This window comes from Pleurodeles waltl, chromosome 10 (genome assembly GCF_031143425.1).
Source record: "Pleurodeles waltl isolate 20211129_DDA chromosome 10, aPleWal1.hap1.20221129, whole genome shotgun sequence".
In the NCBI taxonomy this organism is placed as follows: Eukaryota; Metazoa; Chordata; class Amphibia; order Caudata; family Salamandridae; genus Pleurodeles; species Pleurodeles waltl.
The window spans coordinates 954,525,579-954,545,091 of NC_090449.1; the positions used below are offsets into that span (position 1 = coordinate 954,525,579).

Consider the following 19,513-nt stretch of genomic DNA (forward strand, 5'->3'; position numbering starts at 1 on the left):
TCTCTCTAATTTGCGAGGATTTTCCCAATAGTCACCCAAGCCCAGCAAATGGAGCCAGTGGGACACATGACAAATCCAAGGGACAATATTGGCATTTTGACATTTTAATAGGTCAAGTAATGAGATCTTATATATATATATATCTGTGGAGCGTGGACACGCTACCAGGGCCCTCGCAAAGTTGTTTTCTCCCACTGAGATCTTGTTACAGTTGGAGAAACCCCATACCTCCGCTCCATACAGAGCTGCACCTTGTGCCTTGGCTATATAAATCTTCAATGCTGGAGAAACAGCTTTTGTAAAAGAGCCCTGGCAAAAGCGCAATATGGACGAAGCTCTATGTTGTAACAACCCTGCGCTTTTTGTGATCTGCTCTTCCCATGATAATTTACTAGTTAACCTGACTCCCAAATAATCTATAGAGCTAACTTCCTTCAGGAAAACTCCATCAATGTGGATGGAACATCTTTTCCTAGGCCCTTTGGATAACACCATTAGTTTTGTTTTGTCAATGTTAACCTCCAACCCATGATCACGACAAAATGAGTAGAATCGATCAGCAAGGATTTGTAAACCCATCGGTGTCTTGGAAATAAGGAGCAAATCATCTGCGAAAAGCAGAATAGGAATTTTTTGTGTATTCAAGGAGGGTGCATCATTCTGGCATGTGGACACAGCCTTCACTACTTCGTTAATAAATAAAGTAAATAATAAAGGGGCTAGCACACAACCTTGGTGAACTCCCCTTCTAATTGGGACCTGTTCTGTCAATTCGCCTTGTTCTCCCCACCTCACTTGGGCATAAGTGTTTTCGTGCAAACGTTTTAGCGGGAGTAGTAAGTCCTCTGGAACTCCCAGGCTGCCCAGCACTTCCCATAATTTAGCTCTTGAAACCAGATCAAAAGCAGATCGCAGGTCTATGAATACTACATGTAGCCTTTGCTTAGCGATAAGGACATATTTCCAGTACAATATAGCCAGTCGGAAGACCTGGTCTACCGTGCTGGTTTTTGCACAGAACCCGGCCTCTAGTTGAGAAAGAATTTGACGCTTCTCAACCCAGCTAGTTAGCCTCCGCAGGATTTGTTTAGCAAAAATCTTTTGCATGTTATCTATAAGGCTAATTGGCCTGTAATTGGCTGGAAGGTTAGCATTTCCTTTTTTGTAGATGGGTACAATTTCAGCCCCCTTCCATGTGCCTGGAATTTGTCCCCCTGCAGCTATGCTATTTGAAATGGCATTGATGTACCAGGCCCAGATATTTGGTTCAGATTTATACAGATCTCCAGGGAGTTTGTCCGGTCCGGGTGCTTTGCCAAGTTTCAGACTGTTTATAGCCTCAAGAGTTTCTTCTACTTTGAAGGTGAGATGACCCTTGGGGATACACTGGGCCCCCACTTGAACTGACGTGCTGGGGGTCAAATCCGGTAACATAGGTGAGGGGTTCTACATTGCTGTCCGTTAAGCCCTCTGGTAGGGCATAAAGAGTGGAAAAATGTTCTACCCAGCTTTCTGGTTGTATGTGGTTGCTGGGACAACTCCTACCTCCATTTTCTCTTTTGGACAGGAGTTCCCAAAAGCGCTTATTATCCTTCTCTCTGGAAGCATTTAATAATTCCTGCCACAGGGAGTCCTCCCACCGCTTTTTTGCATTAGACACGGCTCCTTTATATAGAGTCCTAGCTTGCTTGATCTCCCCCTGGGAACCAGACATTACTACTGCTTTAAGCCCAGACTTAGCCTTTGAGCACCTATCATCAAACCATCCTTTGCGTAACCCTTTCCCTTGACATGGCTTTGGCCGCCTTGCTTGATAAAAAAAAAACATAGCTGGATAGCCATATTATCATGGATTTTTTTAATCGGAATATTCCCTGCAGTCTGCTCTTCGTACTCGGCCAAGTTATTTAATTTTTTTTTATATATTGCTCTGATATGATATGGGTTAGACATCACTTTTGGCCAAGTAACCTTAGTAAATGTATTGTTCCAGCACAGTGGCAGGATTATTGTAGCATCATTATTATGTGTTCTCCTGAACATTTCTCCAGAAAGGGTTAGAAGCAGAGGAAAGTGGTCACTATCACTTCTCACGATTACTTCCATATCTTCCAAATGGGGCCCTAGCCTAACATCAACTAAGAAATAATCTATAGTACTTGTAGAGCTGCCCCTTTTGAACGTAGGTGCAACGTTCATATCAGATGGCGTCCTGCCATTACAGGCCCTAAGGCCATGTTTTAGACATAATAAAGCTAGTTGTGTGGCCACCCGGGATTTTTTGCACGGCCGAGTAATAGAAAATTGCGGGATCCCCCACAACTCATCCTCTTCGTCAGTTAGATCGTTCATAAGGGTGGAGGGTTCAAAGGTACAATTAAAATCTCCAGCTGCAATCAAAATAATCGAGGGATGGAGGCGTCCCACAAATTCGGACAAAATGGCCAAGATATGAGACTCGGAGCTGCATGAGACCGATTGTATATATACATTAACAATAACAATTGATAGAGGTTTTTTTAAACGTAATACACATGGCTTCTATATCTACAGAATCAATTTCCAAAAGCTTGTAATCACACTGCAGATTCTTGTTAACAAGTAATAACAGCCCACCTTTCGCCCTGCCCAACCCCTTCTCTGAAGGTGTAGCAGGGACACTAAATGAAAGAAATCCATCTATAGTAGTAGCGTCTTTTGCCCAAGTTTCTTGAAAGAGACAAACATCTATGTCCTTGATAAAAAAGGCCCATTCGCTATCATCTAATTTCTTTGCCAACCCAGCAAGATTCCAGGACATGAGTTCTAATGTGCATTTACCTTTGTTTATCACCACAGTTGAACAACCTACATCCCCGGGGCCCAGATCATTGGTACATGTTAGAAATGGGGTTTTTGGTTGGTAGTCAGGTTACCCCCTGTCCAAGCAAAAGCCCTCACTCTAGTCAGGGTAAGTCACACACAATCCAAGATTATCCTGTGCCCACCCTCTGTTAGCTTGGCATGAGCAGTCAGGCTTAACTTAGAAGGCAATGTGTAAAGTATTGTGCAATAAATCATACAATACCACCATATAGCACCACAGAAATACACCACACAGTGTTTAGAAAAATATATAATATTTATCAGGATAATTGTAGGTCAAAACGAATAAAGTTGCAATGTGAATTTGTAGAGATATCACTAAAAAATGATATAAAGGGCCTCATTCCGACCCTGGCGGTCTATGACCGCCAGGATGGAGGCCTGCTGAAGCACCGCCAACAGGCTGCCGGTGCTTCATTCAATATTCCGACCGCGGCTTTGAAGCCGCGGTCACCCAGCCGGCTGGGGGAATCCTCCATGGCAGCGCTGCTTGCAGCGCCGCCATGGGGATTCCGACCCCCTTCCAGCCAGCCTGTTTCTGGCAGTTTTCACCGCCAGAAACAGGATGGCGGGAACGGGTGTCGTGGGGCCCCTGGGGGCCCCTGCACTGCCCATGCCAGTGTGCAGGGGCCCCCTAACAGGGCCCCACAAGGATTTTAACTGTCTGCATTGGAGCCGGCTTCATTGTTGCAGGGCCTTTCCCGCTGGGCCGGCGGGCGATCTATTGGCGGTCGCCCGCCGGCACAGCGGGAAAGTCGAAATGACCCCCGCGGTCTTTTGACCGCGGAGCGGTCTTTCGACGGGGTAACTTTGGCGGGCGACATCCGCCGCCCGCCAAAGTCAGAATGACCCCCAAAGTGTCTTAAGTCTTTAAAAAGCAAACAAAGTCTCTTTCAAGCACAAAGTACCTGGTGTGGAGTGGAAAATCTCCTCAGAGGGCCACAGAAGCAGAGATACGTGGAAAAAGGGTGTGTTTGTCGATTTCTCCCCAGCACACACAGACTTGCGTCTTTGTTTTTCACGCTGGGAATTTGTGCGTCGTTTTCTGGCGCGCGGACAGTCTCTTTCTGTGGATCGCGGGGATTATCAGATGTCCCGGATCTGTGCGGGGATTCTCCTGCTTGTTTACCGGCTGTGTGTCGTTCTGCGGGGCTGTGCGTCGAAGTTTCGCTCTCACGGCAGGCGTCACGTTGATTTCTCCTCTGGAGGTCGGGCGGCGTTGTCCTTGTGAGGCCGTGCGTCGAAGTTCCGGTCGTCCCGAAGGCGTCGCGTCGATCAGCGTCGGTGTGCGGCGTTTTTTCTTGCTGCGGAACAAGCTGTGCGTCGAAAATTTCGGCGCATGAAGCGTCCAAGTGAAAAAGAGAAGTCTTTTTGGTCCTGAGACTTCAGGGAACAGGAGGAAAGCTCTATCTAAGCTCTTGGAGAGCACTTTTACAGCCAGACAAGAGTTCAGCAAGGCAGCAGGGCAACAGCAAGGCAGCAGTCCTTTGTAGAAAGCAGTCAGGTGAGTCCTTTAGGCAGCCAGGCAGTTCTTCTTGGCAGGATGCAGGTTCTGGTTCAGGTTTCTTCTCCAGCAACTGTCTGATGAGGTAGGGAGGAGGCCCTGTTTTATACCCAAATGTGCCTTTGAAGTGGGGGAGACTTCAAAGGGTGGCTAAGAAGTGCACCAGGTCCCCTTTCAGTTCAATCCTGTCTGCCAGGGTCCCAGTAGGGGGTGTGGCAGTCCTTTGTGTGAGAGCAGCCCTCCACCCTCCCAGCCCAGGAAGACCCATTCAAAATGCAGATGTATGCAAGCGAGGCTGAGTACCCTGTGTTTGGGGTGTGTTAAAGTGAATGCACAAGGAGCTGTCAACTAAGCCCAGCCAGACGTGGATTGTAAGGCACAGAAAGATTTAAGTGCAAAGAAATGCTTACTTTCTAAAAGTGGCATTTCTAGAATAGTAATATTAAATCCAACTTCACCAGTCAGCAGGACTTTATATTACCATTCTGGCCATACTAAATATGACCTTCCTACTCCTTTCAGATCAGCAGCTACCACTTCAATACTGTATGAGGGCAGCCCCAATGTTAGCCTATGAAGGGAGCAGGCCTCACAGTAGTGCAAAAACAAATTTAGGAGTTTTACACTACCAGGACATGTAAACTACACAGGTACATGTCCTGCCTTTCACCCACACAGCACCCTGCTCTAGGGGTTACCTAGGGCACACATTAGAGGTGACGTATATGTGGAGAAAGGGGAGGTTTAGGCTTGGCAAATACTTTTAAATGCCAAGTCGAGGTGACAGTGAAACTGCACACACAGGCCTTGCAATGGCAGGCCTGAGACAAGGAAAAGGGGCTACTTAAGTGGGTGGCACAACCAGTGCTGCAGGCCCACTAGTAGCATTTAATCTACCGGCCCTATGCACATAGAGTGCACATTACTAGGGTCTTATAAGTAAATTAATAGTCCAATCAGGTATGATTCAAGGTTACCATGTTTTAAGGGAGAGAGCATATGCACTTTAGCACTGGTTAGCAGTGGTAAAGTGCGCAGAGTCTAAAAGCCAGCAAAAACAGTGTCCAAAAAGTGGAGGGAGGCAGGCAAAAAGTTAGGGGTGACCCCCCTAAGGCTGTCAGGTCTAACAGTACAAATATCAAATCTTGGTACTCTATTATTCCCCTTTAAATGTAAAACCTTGGGGCTGGCCATGACATGGGTCACTGCTTCAAGAGTCAGTCATTCAGAAGCAGGCGGCAGCCCAAAATCGGTAGCTGCCTTACATACAACACCTCCACAGGAACTAGTTAAGCCATCTGGTCCATCCAGTCCACTATCTGGTCCATGGTTGTGTGGGTTTAACATAAGTCTTATACCCCCATGGTTGCTGCTCTGTTCAAGTCGGTGCGAGAGTAAAAATCCATGAGTTGAGTCGCTATAGTCTCATCTAGAAAATGGATAGTAATTATGTCAAAATTGGACCCTAAGATGCTGTTCCTCTCGGCCGATGTTATATCCGAGCGAATGACAGAGAGGCAACTTCGTCGGGAACGTATCCAATGTATGAATTTATTAATCAAGGAGGCTTGGTTCTCAACTGACCCTGGCAGTAGTTTTGGAACATTAGTGAGATTGATCCATAGTTTGTGCACAAATCTTGTTCTTTGTTAACAGTGTTCTCAATAGTGTTACCGGTGAAATTGCTATTGTACAAAATTTTGTATGGCCTATTAAAAGATTGTGGAGAATTGTCCCCTTGGCCAATTTCAGGGGGGTCGGGTCCATTGATCCTACCTCTAGCTCTACCACTAGTAGAATCAATTGCCCAATTCCCTAAACAATCCCCGTTTCTGGGTACATTTTCTGCCCTCCCTTTGGGCCTCAGGTTGTCTTTAGTAGGGTTGCAGCGATTAACTTCCCTCCCTTGTGGAATTGTCCCCCCTCTGTCGGGGAGGCAAGAATTAACCTTTGGCTCAACCCCCTTGTTTGGGGCAGAGGAGGGGAATACTTATTTCCCTCTGACCTCTCCACAAACCCTGCAAGTCCCTTCGCAAGCACAATTGTTCCCATTCTGATGCACAAGATTGGTCTTCAAAAGATCTATTAATACTAAAACCAGACCCTTAACTTCATCAATTCTCTGGAGAACTTTAGCCAGATTGTCTCTACAAGCTACTGGATCGTTGCCTTCCGGATTGGGCTGAGAGATCAATGGAGTAGCACTAGAATTAAATATTCCAACTACAGGCATGATCGCACTCGCAGGCACCGGCGGGTCCTCTATAGCCAGCAGTGGTTCAAAGCGGTTTGTACACAGTAGACTTGGAACCACTTTAATCACCGGACTCAACGGAAAAGAAGACGAAGTATTTGGTGCACATGGAGAGCCCCCCTGGGGTATTAGAGGACTCTATACTAAAAGTGGGGTTTGGAGTGGGGTCCCTGCAAATGTGCGGGGCCCCGTCCCCCTCAACCCCAGTTGTTGCATCTAAAGGAGCCTTTTTCCCCTTTTTTATGAATATCTCTGAGATTTTCCTGTCCTTGGGGGGGGCTGCCCTTGGGTTATTTGCCCCCGTAGTGCGAGTACCTAACATAGACTCGACTTCTTTGACTAAAAGGTCAATTTCGTCAAGTGGATTTAGCTTGTTAGATAAACCCGAATTCAAGGATCTATTTGGGCGATTTTTCGCTATTTTGTTTCCCTTAGCTTGCGCTGGTAAGTCTGTAGCCTTCCTTTTCCCCATAATAAAGAACACTTGTAGAATCAATAACACAAATGCGAGAGAAAAGAAAAGGAAAATAACTCTCTTACTTGTACATTAGGTATCCTGCCACTGGAGTAACTGGCCCTGCCTGCCAAGCCTCCTCCAGAAAATAACAGCGTCTCACTCTCCGACTAAATACATGTTTAGTAGGGCCCTCTGAGTTAAGGCCACCACTAGCAGAGAGGAGCTTATAAGTGCCTGTTGGTAATACAGCTGTAGTGATGAACGGAGCTGCTCAGGTAAACTGCACAGATTCTCTTAGGTGACAGCTAAGCTCCTTGCTGCAAACGAAAGAGGGGGGCCCAGCCCAGCCTCCTCCAGTCTCCGACGGGCACAGGACGGGTCCACCCTTGGCCTGGGATTTACCCAGGTGCCGCCCGCGCGCGTCCCGCAAAGCGGGAGCGCAGGAAGGAATTTAAAGGGCTCCTGCCCTTTACTCGAGCTAGCGCTGATTGCTCTGGCCCCCAGGCGTGTTGAAAAGCGCGTCCCGCAAAGCGTGTTATTTAGGGGTAAATGTGGTTAAGGATTTGGCAGAGATGGCTCAGGTGAGGCTTTCACATCTCTTTAGGGAAACGAAGAGGCTCCTCTTCCAATGGTCACACTTACATCTCTTCATTTTACAAATGTAATAAAAATGGTGATACTGCCAAAATGTGCTTTTATCTTTAACACCATCTCCTTATTCTTTAAAGCTTTAAAACTGCAGGGGGAACTAGTTAGTTTCATTTGGTCTTATAAATATCCAAGAATAACATGGAGAAAATTGAGGAAGAAGAAGCTGGATAGAGGAATCGCATTTCCAGATTTCCAGCTTCATTACTGGGCATTCCAGTTGAAAAACAGTAGATCACTTCTCTCCAAGGAATATGTATCCTCTCGCCTGCAGGCACTGACACGGAGCTTCCTGGACCAGAGCACACATTTTCCTTATAAATTTGGCCATCCTAGGTATTGCAAAAAAGTTCTTAACAATGCCTGAAGATTTGGTATGCAGTGAGAATGAGACTGGGTATCCCGTATTACAGCGTGCTGGCCCCAATTTGGAATTCACCCGGTACACCGCTATGTCTGCAAGATGCACTAGCTATTCCATTGATAGAGAAAGGAATTGTGCACTGGGGACAGATAGTTAGTGGGGACTCAGTAAGTTCTTGGGTGTCCCTATCAGAAACAACAAATGCTAAGTTATCTAGGTTCAAATACATGCAAATTAAAAGCTGGGTACAAGGAGAGCCTGAGGCTGGTTGTCCCATGGGTTGGGACATCACTGGCTCCCAGAGATTAAAAAAAGACGTTTCCAGGTGGTATTGGACATTAACACAAGCTGAAGATGCCTCTTTTCCGTTACCCGTAGGGCAGGCCTCTATGACTATACTTTAGTCTGTGGTAAAATATGCTCCCTTGCGGAGGAACCACTTGTTCACTGTGCACCAGGCCTACTGGACCCCTGAAAGGCTTGCTAGAATAGGATTCCAAAGGAAGAGTAACTGCCCGAAGTGCGATCTAGAGGGCGCAGGCGATGTACATTTCTGGTGGCAGTGTCCAGGGATTCAAACATTCTGGGAACAAGTGGGTAAGACGATCCTATCCATCATAAACAGACGCGCAGAGATAACCCTACCAATGATTGCATTTGGACTATATGAGGGTTCAGAGAGGAATACGCACAATAGATTGGAGAGACCCCTGGAACACCCTTGCTTTAACTTGGTCCTGATAGCACGGTGGGAAATATGCATTAAGTGTATCTCTAGTCTCCCCCCCAATCCATATGAATTGGCTACTGTCAGTGAAGAGAATCTCTGACCTAGACTGTAGTAATGGCTCAGTTAAATGTCTGAGAATGTGAGAACCTTCCCTGGCCTCCTATAGAACCATATTTTCCCATCTACAGCCCAGTGAGACTTAATCTGAATTAATTCTTGATATTTGATTATGGTAAGAGTCCAATGATTAAGCACTAAGATGCAACAACGAGGGGGACGGGGTGGATCTGTTCTGACCCTCCCCCTCTATCCTCCTCTCCTCAGGTTGATGGAGGCTGCCTCTTTGGTGTCAGTCTGTGGGTCAGGGATCTGACCAAAGTCGGGACACGTTATGGCTCCTTCTATCTGTCTTTTGTTACAAATGAGGACTCAAAAAAAAAAGAAATGTTTAGTAGGCTTGTAGCCGAGTGGCACATAGAGAATGACTGTAAAGTGATGTTGCCAGAAAACAGAAGAAAAGGTCAAATGCAGGCTGCCACAAGAGGAAGATGAGATGGGATGGTGATAGTATATGAGTGCAGACTGTGGTGGGAACTAGGTGTTTGTATATGTGCTATGCTTCAGGGCCAAAGATGTGTTCCCATGGTGGCGCAGCAAGTAGATTCATTGCCAAGTGGTTAATTACATGCATTGTGCCACAACATCTACCATGATTTTGTTCAATTGGCAGTTTTCAAACATAAGACAACATTAACTGCTAGAGTAAAGTATGTGTTTGGGGCAAAATGTGCTGTTCAAGGCAAAATCTTTGTGAATACCCCTTGTGTGGGCAGGATGTAACAAGGTCTTGTGAATACCCCAGATGTGAGTCTGGACTGAGTCTCACAGTTTAAAATCATTCTTCTAAGTTAAGTTATGTTCTGCTTAACAGCAACATTTCTACACCCTTTTCTTATTTCTAGCATACCATTTTTGTTCTGCACAATACATATCCAAACAAGTCTTTCTGCAACTGGGTATCCAAAGAAAAGTTATTTTCTGATTTCTTTTTTTACCTTTGTTCATTTTACCACAATGTAAACACATCTTTTCAGTATCTTTGTGTAGGTAATGGTGAGAGGTATGACAGTAAAGATTAAACCAATCTTCTTGTTCTTTGAATAAAGAGCTGGATGCTGACAGTGCGATACGGCCCTTGAAATAAGTTCATAGATAATATTCTCAATGAGAGACAGATAATAACAAATTTATTAGTTAATTAAAACCATAAAACTTTTCCTTCCACGTAAACATCAATGGATGTTGTAATAAACCCAAGCTAGGGTGTAGACAACTTTTAACACATTGAGTAACCAGTGTCCTAATGTACCTTAAGCTTTTTGCCAGCTGTGGGAAACTGTGTTGTTGGTTGAGAGTAGAGTTAATCTTACTCAAGCAACAACAACAATTCCTGTCTGGCTGAACAACAAAGGCACTATAATATACTGTGCTTAACCCTCTGGTAGACTGGCACAAACACAGTCAGGCTTAACATAGAGTCAATGTGTAATATATTTATAAAGCAAACTAACAGTAATAAAGGGAAACCACAACAAGGGGAAAATCGCACATCAATTTAGAAATAGAGAGCACATTTGAATAAATAGTTTGACACCAAAACAACAAAAACACAATTTGTAGAACTAGAGGTATGACGTTTTAAAGTTTAAGGTAAAAACTAGACCTAAAAGATCAAAGTGCCACCTGCGAACATCTAATCGCTTGAAACTGGATCAAGTAGAATTATAAAACCGACCACGATGTACTGCAAGTGGGACACAAGAAGTGGATTGGGCCTGGTCAGCTCTTGCCTTCGGACTTAAATAAAGGAAAGTCTCTGCGAAGGTGGCAGTTCTGTGGGGCGAGGAAGCATGTGCTATCTGGTGAGGAAGCGTTATCTTTGGGGAGCCTCTTGACGAAGTTGCAGTGAAGGTTTCTAAGATGGACTTAGATGCTTTCCTGGAAGTTGAAAATCTCCAGTGGGACAAAGCTGGAAACTATATCCAATGAGAGCTCCATGAGGCCGGGTACCCCTTTGACAAAGGACCACAGAACAGGATTTGCTACGGAGGGGAGGAACATAGGCAGATAGACGAGCAGGTTGGTCCAGGTCTCCTCTCAATTCTCAGAGCAATCGTTAGTCAAATATTTCCGAAGTCTCCATTTTTGGATTTTGGCTAATTGGGCACCTTCATAATGACTGGAGCCTTTTCTGTCCTCTAGGCTCTGATCCGGAGGCAAGCCATCTAGCCCTTGGAGTCACTCTGCTAGTCCTGGGTTCAAGTGATGAAATAGGGCTCAATCAGCTGTGCAGATATCTTCTGAGGGTTCAAGGCATGCGCCAGGAAGCAAAGCAGTTGTTAGAAACTGGGCTTCTGGTTGGAAGAGGTATGCACCCTGTCCAAGCAGGAACCACAGTCCTAGTAAGGTTAAGTCACTTACACCATAAATTAAGCTCTGCTTACGCTCTGGTAGCTCAGCACATAGAAGGCAGGCTTAATTTAGGAGGCAATGTGTAAAGTATTTGTGCAACACTTAAAACAGTAAAACAGTGAAAACACCATACAGAAAAATAATCCACACCAGTTTGGGAAGATAGAGATTAAGTTAATGACCAAAACAAGATCAAAACAACAAGAATCCAATAAGTAGAAGTCGCAATTGTTAGAAATGGGGTCTTTGGTTGGCAGTCAGGTTGCCCCTGTCCAAGCAAGAACCCTCACTCTAGTCAGGGTAAAGGAGAAACACACCCGGTTAACCCCCACTCACCCCCTTGTTAGCTTGACATGAGCAGAAAGGCTTAACCTAGAGCCAATGTGTAAAGTATTTGTACCAACACACAAAGTAATACAGTGAAAAGACTACAAAATACCAAACACCAGGTTAGAAAAATAGCCAATATTTATCTGACCAAAACAACAAAAAAACAGCATACTCAAGCAAAGTTATATATTTTTAAAAGATCAAACTTCAGGATAGCGCTTAGACACACAAATTCTTCGAATGGATGATATCAGTGCATCGTGACGGAGTGGTTCCCAACAATCTGACGCTAAAGGCGCCAGTCACGGAGCCACATGGTCTCCCAGGTACAGTACTGTGTGAAAATGAGGAAACAAGCCAGTGCACAGAATCGGGGATCAAAGGGTCGCTGGATACAGTGCTGTGTCGGTTCTTGCGCTGTTGAGTGAAGGAGCGGAGGTGTCAGTGCAAGGTGAAGGGCCCTTGCTGCGGAGCAGTGGAGGTGAAGTGGCGTCAGTGCCAACCATTGGATCTGTGCACTTCCGGCAGAGTCAATATCCGGTGGTCAGGACGTGGTGTGGCGAAGTCGGGTATCATGGACGTCGATGACACAGCACTTCAGGATTTCACGGAGTCGTGGACTTCAACGAGGCTGCGGCAGCGTCGTCCCTGCAGGGTCATCGCACTCCAGTGAGGACCATGGCTTCAGTTGCAGGCAACGTCATGAGATCCAACAGCTGCGTCAGCTCGGAGTCGTCCTAAGTCGGTACACTTGGTTTTTCACCTGCTTCTCCTTTCAATGGCACAGGGACTGGATTAGGCACCACCTAGCAGGGCAGGAATCTTATCAGAGAGTCCAGGTGCTGGTAGGGGAAGTCTTTGATAGCCCTGAGACTTCAGAACAGGGGGCAAGCTCAGTCCAAGACCTTAGAGAAACTTCTCAAACTGGAACATATCACAAAGACCAGTCTTTGCCCCCTTTGTCAGGCAGAAGCAGCAACTGAAGGATAGCCCCAGAAAGCACAGTCACAGGCAGGGGCAGCACTTCCTCTTCAGCTCTTCAGCTCTTCTTCTGGCAAAGGGTCCTCTTGTATCTTTGAAGTTATCTAGAGTTTGGGGTTTTGGGTCCAATACTTATTCCTCTTTTTGCCTTTGAAGTTGCCCAACTTCAAAGAAAAGTCTACATTTCTACAGGATCCTGCCTTGCCAACACACACCAGGGGGTTGGAGACTGCTTTGAATAAGGGCAGGCACAGCCCTTTCAGGGGTAAGTGGTCACTCCTTCCTCCAGCCTAGCCCGAGTAGAGATTCACAAACAGACCAACTGTCAGTCTGACCCAGACAAGAAATCCACAAACAGACAGAGTCACAAAAGGGTTTACACAAGAAAATGCCTACTTTCTAAAAGTGGCATTTTCAAACTAACAATTTAAAAACCAACTTCACTAAAAGGTGTATTTTTAAATTGTGAGTTTAGAGAACCCAAACTCCAAATTTCTATTTTCTCTCAAGGGTACATTTCAAGGCAGCTCCCATGTTAACCTATGAGAGAGATATGCCTTGCAACAGTGAAAAACTAATTTGGCAGTATTTCACTGTCAGGATATATAAAAGCACACCAGCGCATGTCCTTCCTTCAACATACGCTGCACCCTGCCCATGGGGCTACCTAGGGCCTACTATGCCTTACATCTATAAACAGGATGATTTGGGCTTGGCAAGTGGGTACACTTGCCAAGTCAAATTGGCAGTTTAAAAAGTGCACACACATACACTGCAGTGGCAGGACTGAACCATGTTTACAAGGCTACTCATGGGTGGCACAATCAGTGCTGCAGGCCCACTAGTAGTATTTGATTTATAGACCTTAGGCCCCTCTAATGCAGTTTACTAGGGACTTACCAGTTATCAAATATGCCAATTATGGAAAAGCTAACTACACATACAATTTCACATAGGGAGCACTTGCACTTTAGCACTGGTCAGCAGTGTTAAAGTGCCCAGAGTAACAAAAACAGCAAAAACAAAGTCCAGCACACAACAACAACCTGGGAAGTAGAGGCAAAAAGTTAGGGGACACCACGCAAAGGATGGCAAGTCTAACAGAATATATATATTTTTTTTAAAGAATATCTGCAATTACAATGCTTACAAATATAAAGCGCCAACCAGGGCTATTTGGGTGAGCTAGACAGGTGAAAATCTAAAAAGCCAGGCCAACTGTGATGGAGCAGGGTCGGATATAAGACCAACCTTGTCACTCTGAAAAAGTGACTTGTGTGGAGAGTTGCGTCGGCGTCAAAGACACAATGCAAGGGACAGAAGAAGTAATGCGCTGGCTTAGATCCCTTTCGATGCAGGTGATGTATCAGTTCTGATCCACACAGTCTGGGATGCATTGTCATATAGCGTGCAGCCCTCGATGTGATTTCCTTGAAGGCGATGTGTCATTGACAAGCCGCGCAACTGGCGATTTTACATCTTTGTCCTCAGCAGTGACGCATCAGAGTTGAGGGGTGATAAAACAGCTTTGACCAGTGAAAGAACATGGATTTTATAGTTGCAGCACTTTATACCCACTTCTAAAGGCCCAGGACTTGAATAGCACTACTTGGCAGAGCAAGACCGCAGCAAGCAGAGTCCAAGTGAAGTCTTTTATGTCCCTGAGACTTCAGAAAAAGAGGCAAGCCAGCAAGCTCTTGGAGTCACTTTGGTTCTGGAGATGTAAAGATGCAGGTCTAGTCCTTCTCACTACCAGGCAAGGAGGCCGGCAGGCAACAGGGTAAGCACAGAAGAGCAGCAGTCCAGCAAATCTCAGTAGAGTCTAGCAGAGTAACACTCTCTTCAGCAGCAAAGCAGTTCTTCTTCCTGCCACAATGTCCTCAGGTCCAGAAGAGTGCTGATTTGGTGGGGTCAGAGGTTCAGTTCTTATACCCAGTGGTGCCTTTGAAGTGGGGGGACTTAAAAGAGAGGGTTTTCGGGGGCACAGAGTCCCTGCCCTTCCTGCCTTAGCTACAAACACACGACAGGAGGTTATGAACCCCTTTGTGTGGGCTCAGGACCTGTCTCATTCAGCTGTAAGTGTCAGCTCCTCCCTTCCATTCTGTCCAGAATGGCCAATGAACATGCAGATGGCCGCTCAGTTATACCTAAGCTCCCTTTGTGTGTGGCTGTCTAGAGGGAATGCACAAGAGCCCAGCTGTCACCCACCCGGACATGTATTAAGAGATAGGCAGAGAGCACCAGATGATTTAAAGTAATAAAATGGAAACTTTCTAAAAGTGGCTTTTTCAGAATTACAATTTAAATTCTGACTTTACCATAAGTTGTGATTTTAAATTGTAATTCCAGAGGCACCAAACCCTGGGTTCCTATCTCTTCCCAATTGGAAATTACACTTATAAATTGTAATATGGCAATCCCAATGTGAACCTGTAGGAGAGATAGGCCTTGCAGTAGTGAAAAACAAATGTAAGAGTTTTTAACTACCCGGACATGTAAAACTTAGAAGTACATGTACATTTTTTTAATATACTGCCCTGTGCCATTGGGGCTGCCCAGGGCCTAGCTTAGGTGTGACATATTTATTCATCATCATCATCAACAATACTTTATTCGATTGTATCTCACAATCATAAAAGCAGGTAAAATATACAAAATGACACCAATTAACAACCACATAAGATAGATAAAATTAAATAGGTCAAGGCATACAATAATTGATACCATGTAATGAAATTTGCTACAGAGTCTAGATCCAGTTAATCAATTTAAATCAATAAAACCAAATATTTAAAAAGCAAGGAACTATTGTCCTGGCTAAAAACATCTAGAAATAAAAGGCCTCCATAATTTACCTAGAAATATAATCTGGCCTTAATTACTGCACATAAATATACATATTTTAATTGATGGAAGGGACAGCAAATAAATAAAAGCTGGGCCGCCCTGTTTAAAATGCATAGAGTTTAAAAGTGGAATCACAAACACTTTCCTTAAATCAGAGTAAAATTTGCACAAAAAAACGATATGCATTGTACTTTGGTCTGACGCTGAGTCACAAGGACATTTTCCCAAAACTGGACTCCAATCGTTGGTGAGCAGAAAGCTGACAAGTCGGTGAAATGTCTCTAGTCTTAGGCGTGTGAGTACATATTGATGCCTCGAGTTCAATACATATTTTAAATATGGTTCCATGCCATCTGATTGCTGCAACAAGAGATTCCTCCTTACACTAGATTTCTTTGACTCAATAGCCCACCTCAAGTCAGCCAAATAAGTAATACAGATGTTTTTCAGATCTTTCCTGGAAAGTGTTTCCATTTTTTCTGGTGTAAAGTAAAACTCAGGGTGGCCCAAGACCGTAAGAAAGTTCTTTATGTAATCCAGCCATGGAATATGCAGCGAATGACTTAATGATTGTGCATCTTCTATAATGGCCCTATTCAGGCTATCAAAGTCGGAGATCCATACTTTATGCCAAAGTAAAATCGGTTGCATGCTTATGAGGTCTGTAATATATGTTCCCCCCATTTCTGTATGGCACGCCAAGGTTGAAGTGGATTTAGGCACACTTAGGATGGACTTTAAAAAATCATTTTCAGCTAGCTGTAGGGCATTACATTTCCTATATCCCCACAGGCCTGCCCCATACAGTTCAACAGAGACACATTTAGCATTATAGATTGTCATCATGTCTTTGGGAGTGGCCCTACCGACCTTTTCAGATTTTTTTTTTACAGCCATGATAGTTTTAGTAAAAAGTAATTTCCTAGACCTAATGGCTTGCAGCCAGGTGCCTTTATTGTCAAACATATTACCTAAATATGAAAAGGTTTCTATATTGTCTAGTTTGACAACCTTTAAAATGACTTGGGATTTTTTTGCAGATTTTATGCCACAGGTCATTGTGAAGGTTTTAGAGTGATTGATTTTAAGGCCTAAGTCTTCCATGTAATTATCAAAAGTTGTTAATAATCGCTGCAAAGCTACTGGGGTGCGTGCCATCAGAACAGCATCATCTGAATGCATAAGTGCTGGAATCTTTCGAAAGCCAATTTGTGGAAGATCTCTGCAAGCAGCGGATAGAACATACTCTTTATTAACGTATAGGGCAAACAATAGGGGAGCTAAAACACAGCCTTGGCGTACCCCCACATATTTATTAAAAATGAAGGTTTGGGCCTGGAAAGAGGGTTAACGTGCAAGGTCGACATTGCGGTTTAAAACTGCACACACAGGCTTGGCAATGACTGGCCGGAGCCATGTTTGAAGGACTTTGGCAGTGGGTGGAACAATCAGCACTGCAAGCCCATTAGTAGCATGTAATTTACAGGCCCTGGTCACAGGTAGTGCAATTTACTAAGGACTTGTAGGTAAATTAAATATGCAAATTGTGGATAAGCCAATGTTATCATATTTTAGGGGAAGAACACATGCACTTTAGCATTGGTCAGCAGTTGTAAAATGCCCAGAGTCCTAAAGACAGCAAAAATGAGGTCAGCAAAACAGGAGGTCAGAGGGCAAAAGGACAGGGGAATCACACCAAGAATGCCTAGTCTAACAGCAGTCTTTCAAGGTACAGCAAAGCAATCTTGTGCAGTGAACAGCAGTTTACAGCAGCAGGCAATCCTCTGAGAATCATTCTGCAGGTCCAGTAAGTGAACTGAAGAGTAGATCTAAGGGCCTTATTTTTATATGTGGTGCCTTCTTTGTTAGTAGAAGATGTCTATAGCAAATTCCCTTTGAAGTGATTGGAGTCTCCTGCCTCCCGTGTCATAGCTGCAAGCTGGCTACATGAATAATACAATGGTAACAAGTCATTTGTGTGAATGCAGGACATAGCCTATTCAGTTGCAAGTTTGGCTATGCCTAGCTCTGCCCTCCTGTCCTGCCAGTGTTGGCCTATTCAGTCACACCTAATCTCTCTATTGTGTGGCTGCCTGGGAGAAATAAACCAAGTCCAACTGCCAACTATACCCACTCATCTATCCCAGGTACAGGCTACAGTCATCAAATAGGGAAGGAAATTGCTAACTTTCTAAAAATGCAATTTTCAAAATTGTAACCTAAAATCCAACTTTACCATTAAAGAATATTTAAAATTATAATTTCTCAGACACCAAACATGAACTATTTACCTGTTTCCAAGCAAAGGTTAGCTCTAATTAAATGTAATATAGCAACCCAATGTTATCCTATGGGAGTAGTGGGCCTCACAGTAGTGAAAAATAAACGTAGGAGTTTTTCACTGCCAGGACATGTAAAACTTAAAAGTCCATGTTTATCCTTTGACTTACAATGCACTCTGTACTCCTTGTTTTATAGACTATCTAGGTCCTATCTTAAGGGTGCCTTATATACAATAAAAGGGGAGTTTGATACTTGGTTAGGGGGTTGTGTTGCTGAGACGACTTGGTAGTTTAAAATGGCAATCAGGCTGCAGCGGTAGCATGGAACTTATTTTAAGGTGTTATCTAAATAGGAGGCACACTAGGTGCTTCAGGCCCTCTAATAGCATTTAATTTACAGGCTCTAAGTGAATGGTATACCAAGTTACTACTTCACTAGGGGCTTGAAAGTAAATAAAAAATATGCCAATCAGGTATAAGCCAACTTTACTATATTTTAGAGAGCAAGTACAAGCACAATTGCACTGGTTAGGTGTGGTAAAGTGTGCAGAATCCTAAATCCTAAAGCCAAGAAAAACAAATTAAGTAAAATACAAGGAGTGTTGGGAAAAAGTTTAGGGGTGACCCTGGAGAGAGTGCCACGGTTGTATTTAGTTGACGCTCTTAATTTTTACAGTTACAGGTCTAGATGTCAGCTATGTCAACCCTACCGTCAAGGAAATGTCTAAATAGTATTTTGGAGCAGTCATGATGTTTGTTGTAAACATCTGTTTAAAAGCTGAGAACACATACATTTTTTCAAAATCATTGCTGTTCTTCTGATTTTGTCAGGTGCATTATTTGTATATTTTTTACACAAAGCTTTTTAGAAGTTCAGGCCTTTATGATAACAACAAAATGAATTCCTTTCAAAGTCTGCTGTTGTTCCTATTACCTAACCTAACAGTCTTATTTTTGTTGTTTATTTTCTAGAGCAACTGAAGAAGGATGGTATTTATATGCTGACAGTTCCAATGGGAAGTATGGGGACTTTGCAGATATTATGACTCCAGTTGTTTCATTCACTGGTCCAAAATGTAAACTGGTGTTTTGGAGCCATATGATGGGAGCCACAATAGGCTCCATCCAGGTAAGAATTCATTCTACACAAGGAACCCCACCAATTATTCCATTGCCTGCTCTATTTAAAGAATGCATACATGCCTAACGTTATTACACAAAGAGCAACACACAAGACAAATATGATAAAGCCCTAACTTGGGAAGACAATATTTAAATAAGTTGCATTATTGTCATTTTTATTCTACCGAAGGCACAAAGTTTTTCTGGATTTTTTCACTAATTCTGAATAAAACAATTTATTTCTTATTTACTACATTTAATATTTGAGCTTGAGGCAGGAATAAATTGTTCTCGATGTATTATGGTAGGAAGGAATTGAACACCGCAACTGGCTTACTAAAGCCTGAGTTAAATGAACAATGGGAAGAAAGTTTAATAAAGCATTTAAAAGTACATTATATATGTGATGCCCAGTGATAATACTTGAATGATGTGTAGATCTATTAATTGAATCCTAAATTGCAACACAAGTGAATTTTCACCTGTCATATTAACCCCTTAACTGCTGGTGTTGTGGGGTCTGTGACATAAGGCATGTGCATCGAACACTATGCAAGTTTTTGGGGTAAAAAAAGAAAAAAGGGCTCAGATGAACATTTCTGTTTTTTTCCACTAAAAATGGCACCAATGAACGGATTGCTATGCTAAAGTCACCCT

General features: G+C 43.8%; 1 protein-coding gene across 2 annotated transcripts in view; it reads left to right on the top strand.

Annotated features, from left to right (window-relative positions):
• The window catches only part of MALRD1 (MAM and LDL receptor class A domain containing 1), a 2,469,603-nt gene that overhangs the window by 823,521 nt on the left and 1,626,569 nt on the right, over nucleotides 1–19,513 (top strand). For both annotated transcript variants that reach the window (XM_069211777.1, XM_069211778.1), the window contains exon 17: nucleotides 18,707–18,863. In XM_069211777.1, coding sequence (XP_069067878.1) covers nucleotides 18,707–18,863 — 157 coding nt within the window. The remainder of the gene's footprint in view (nucleotides 1–18,706; nucleotides 18,864–19,513) is intronic.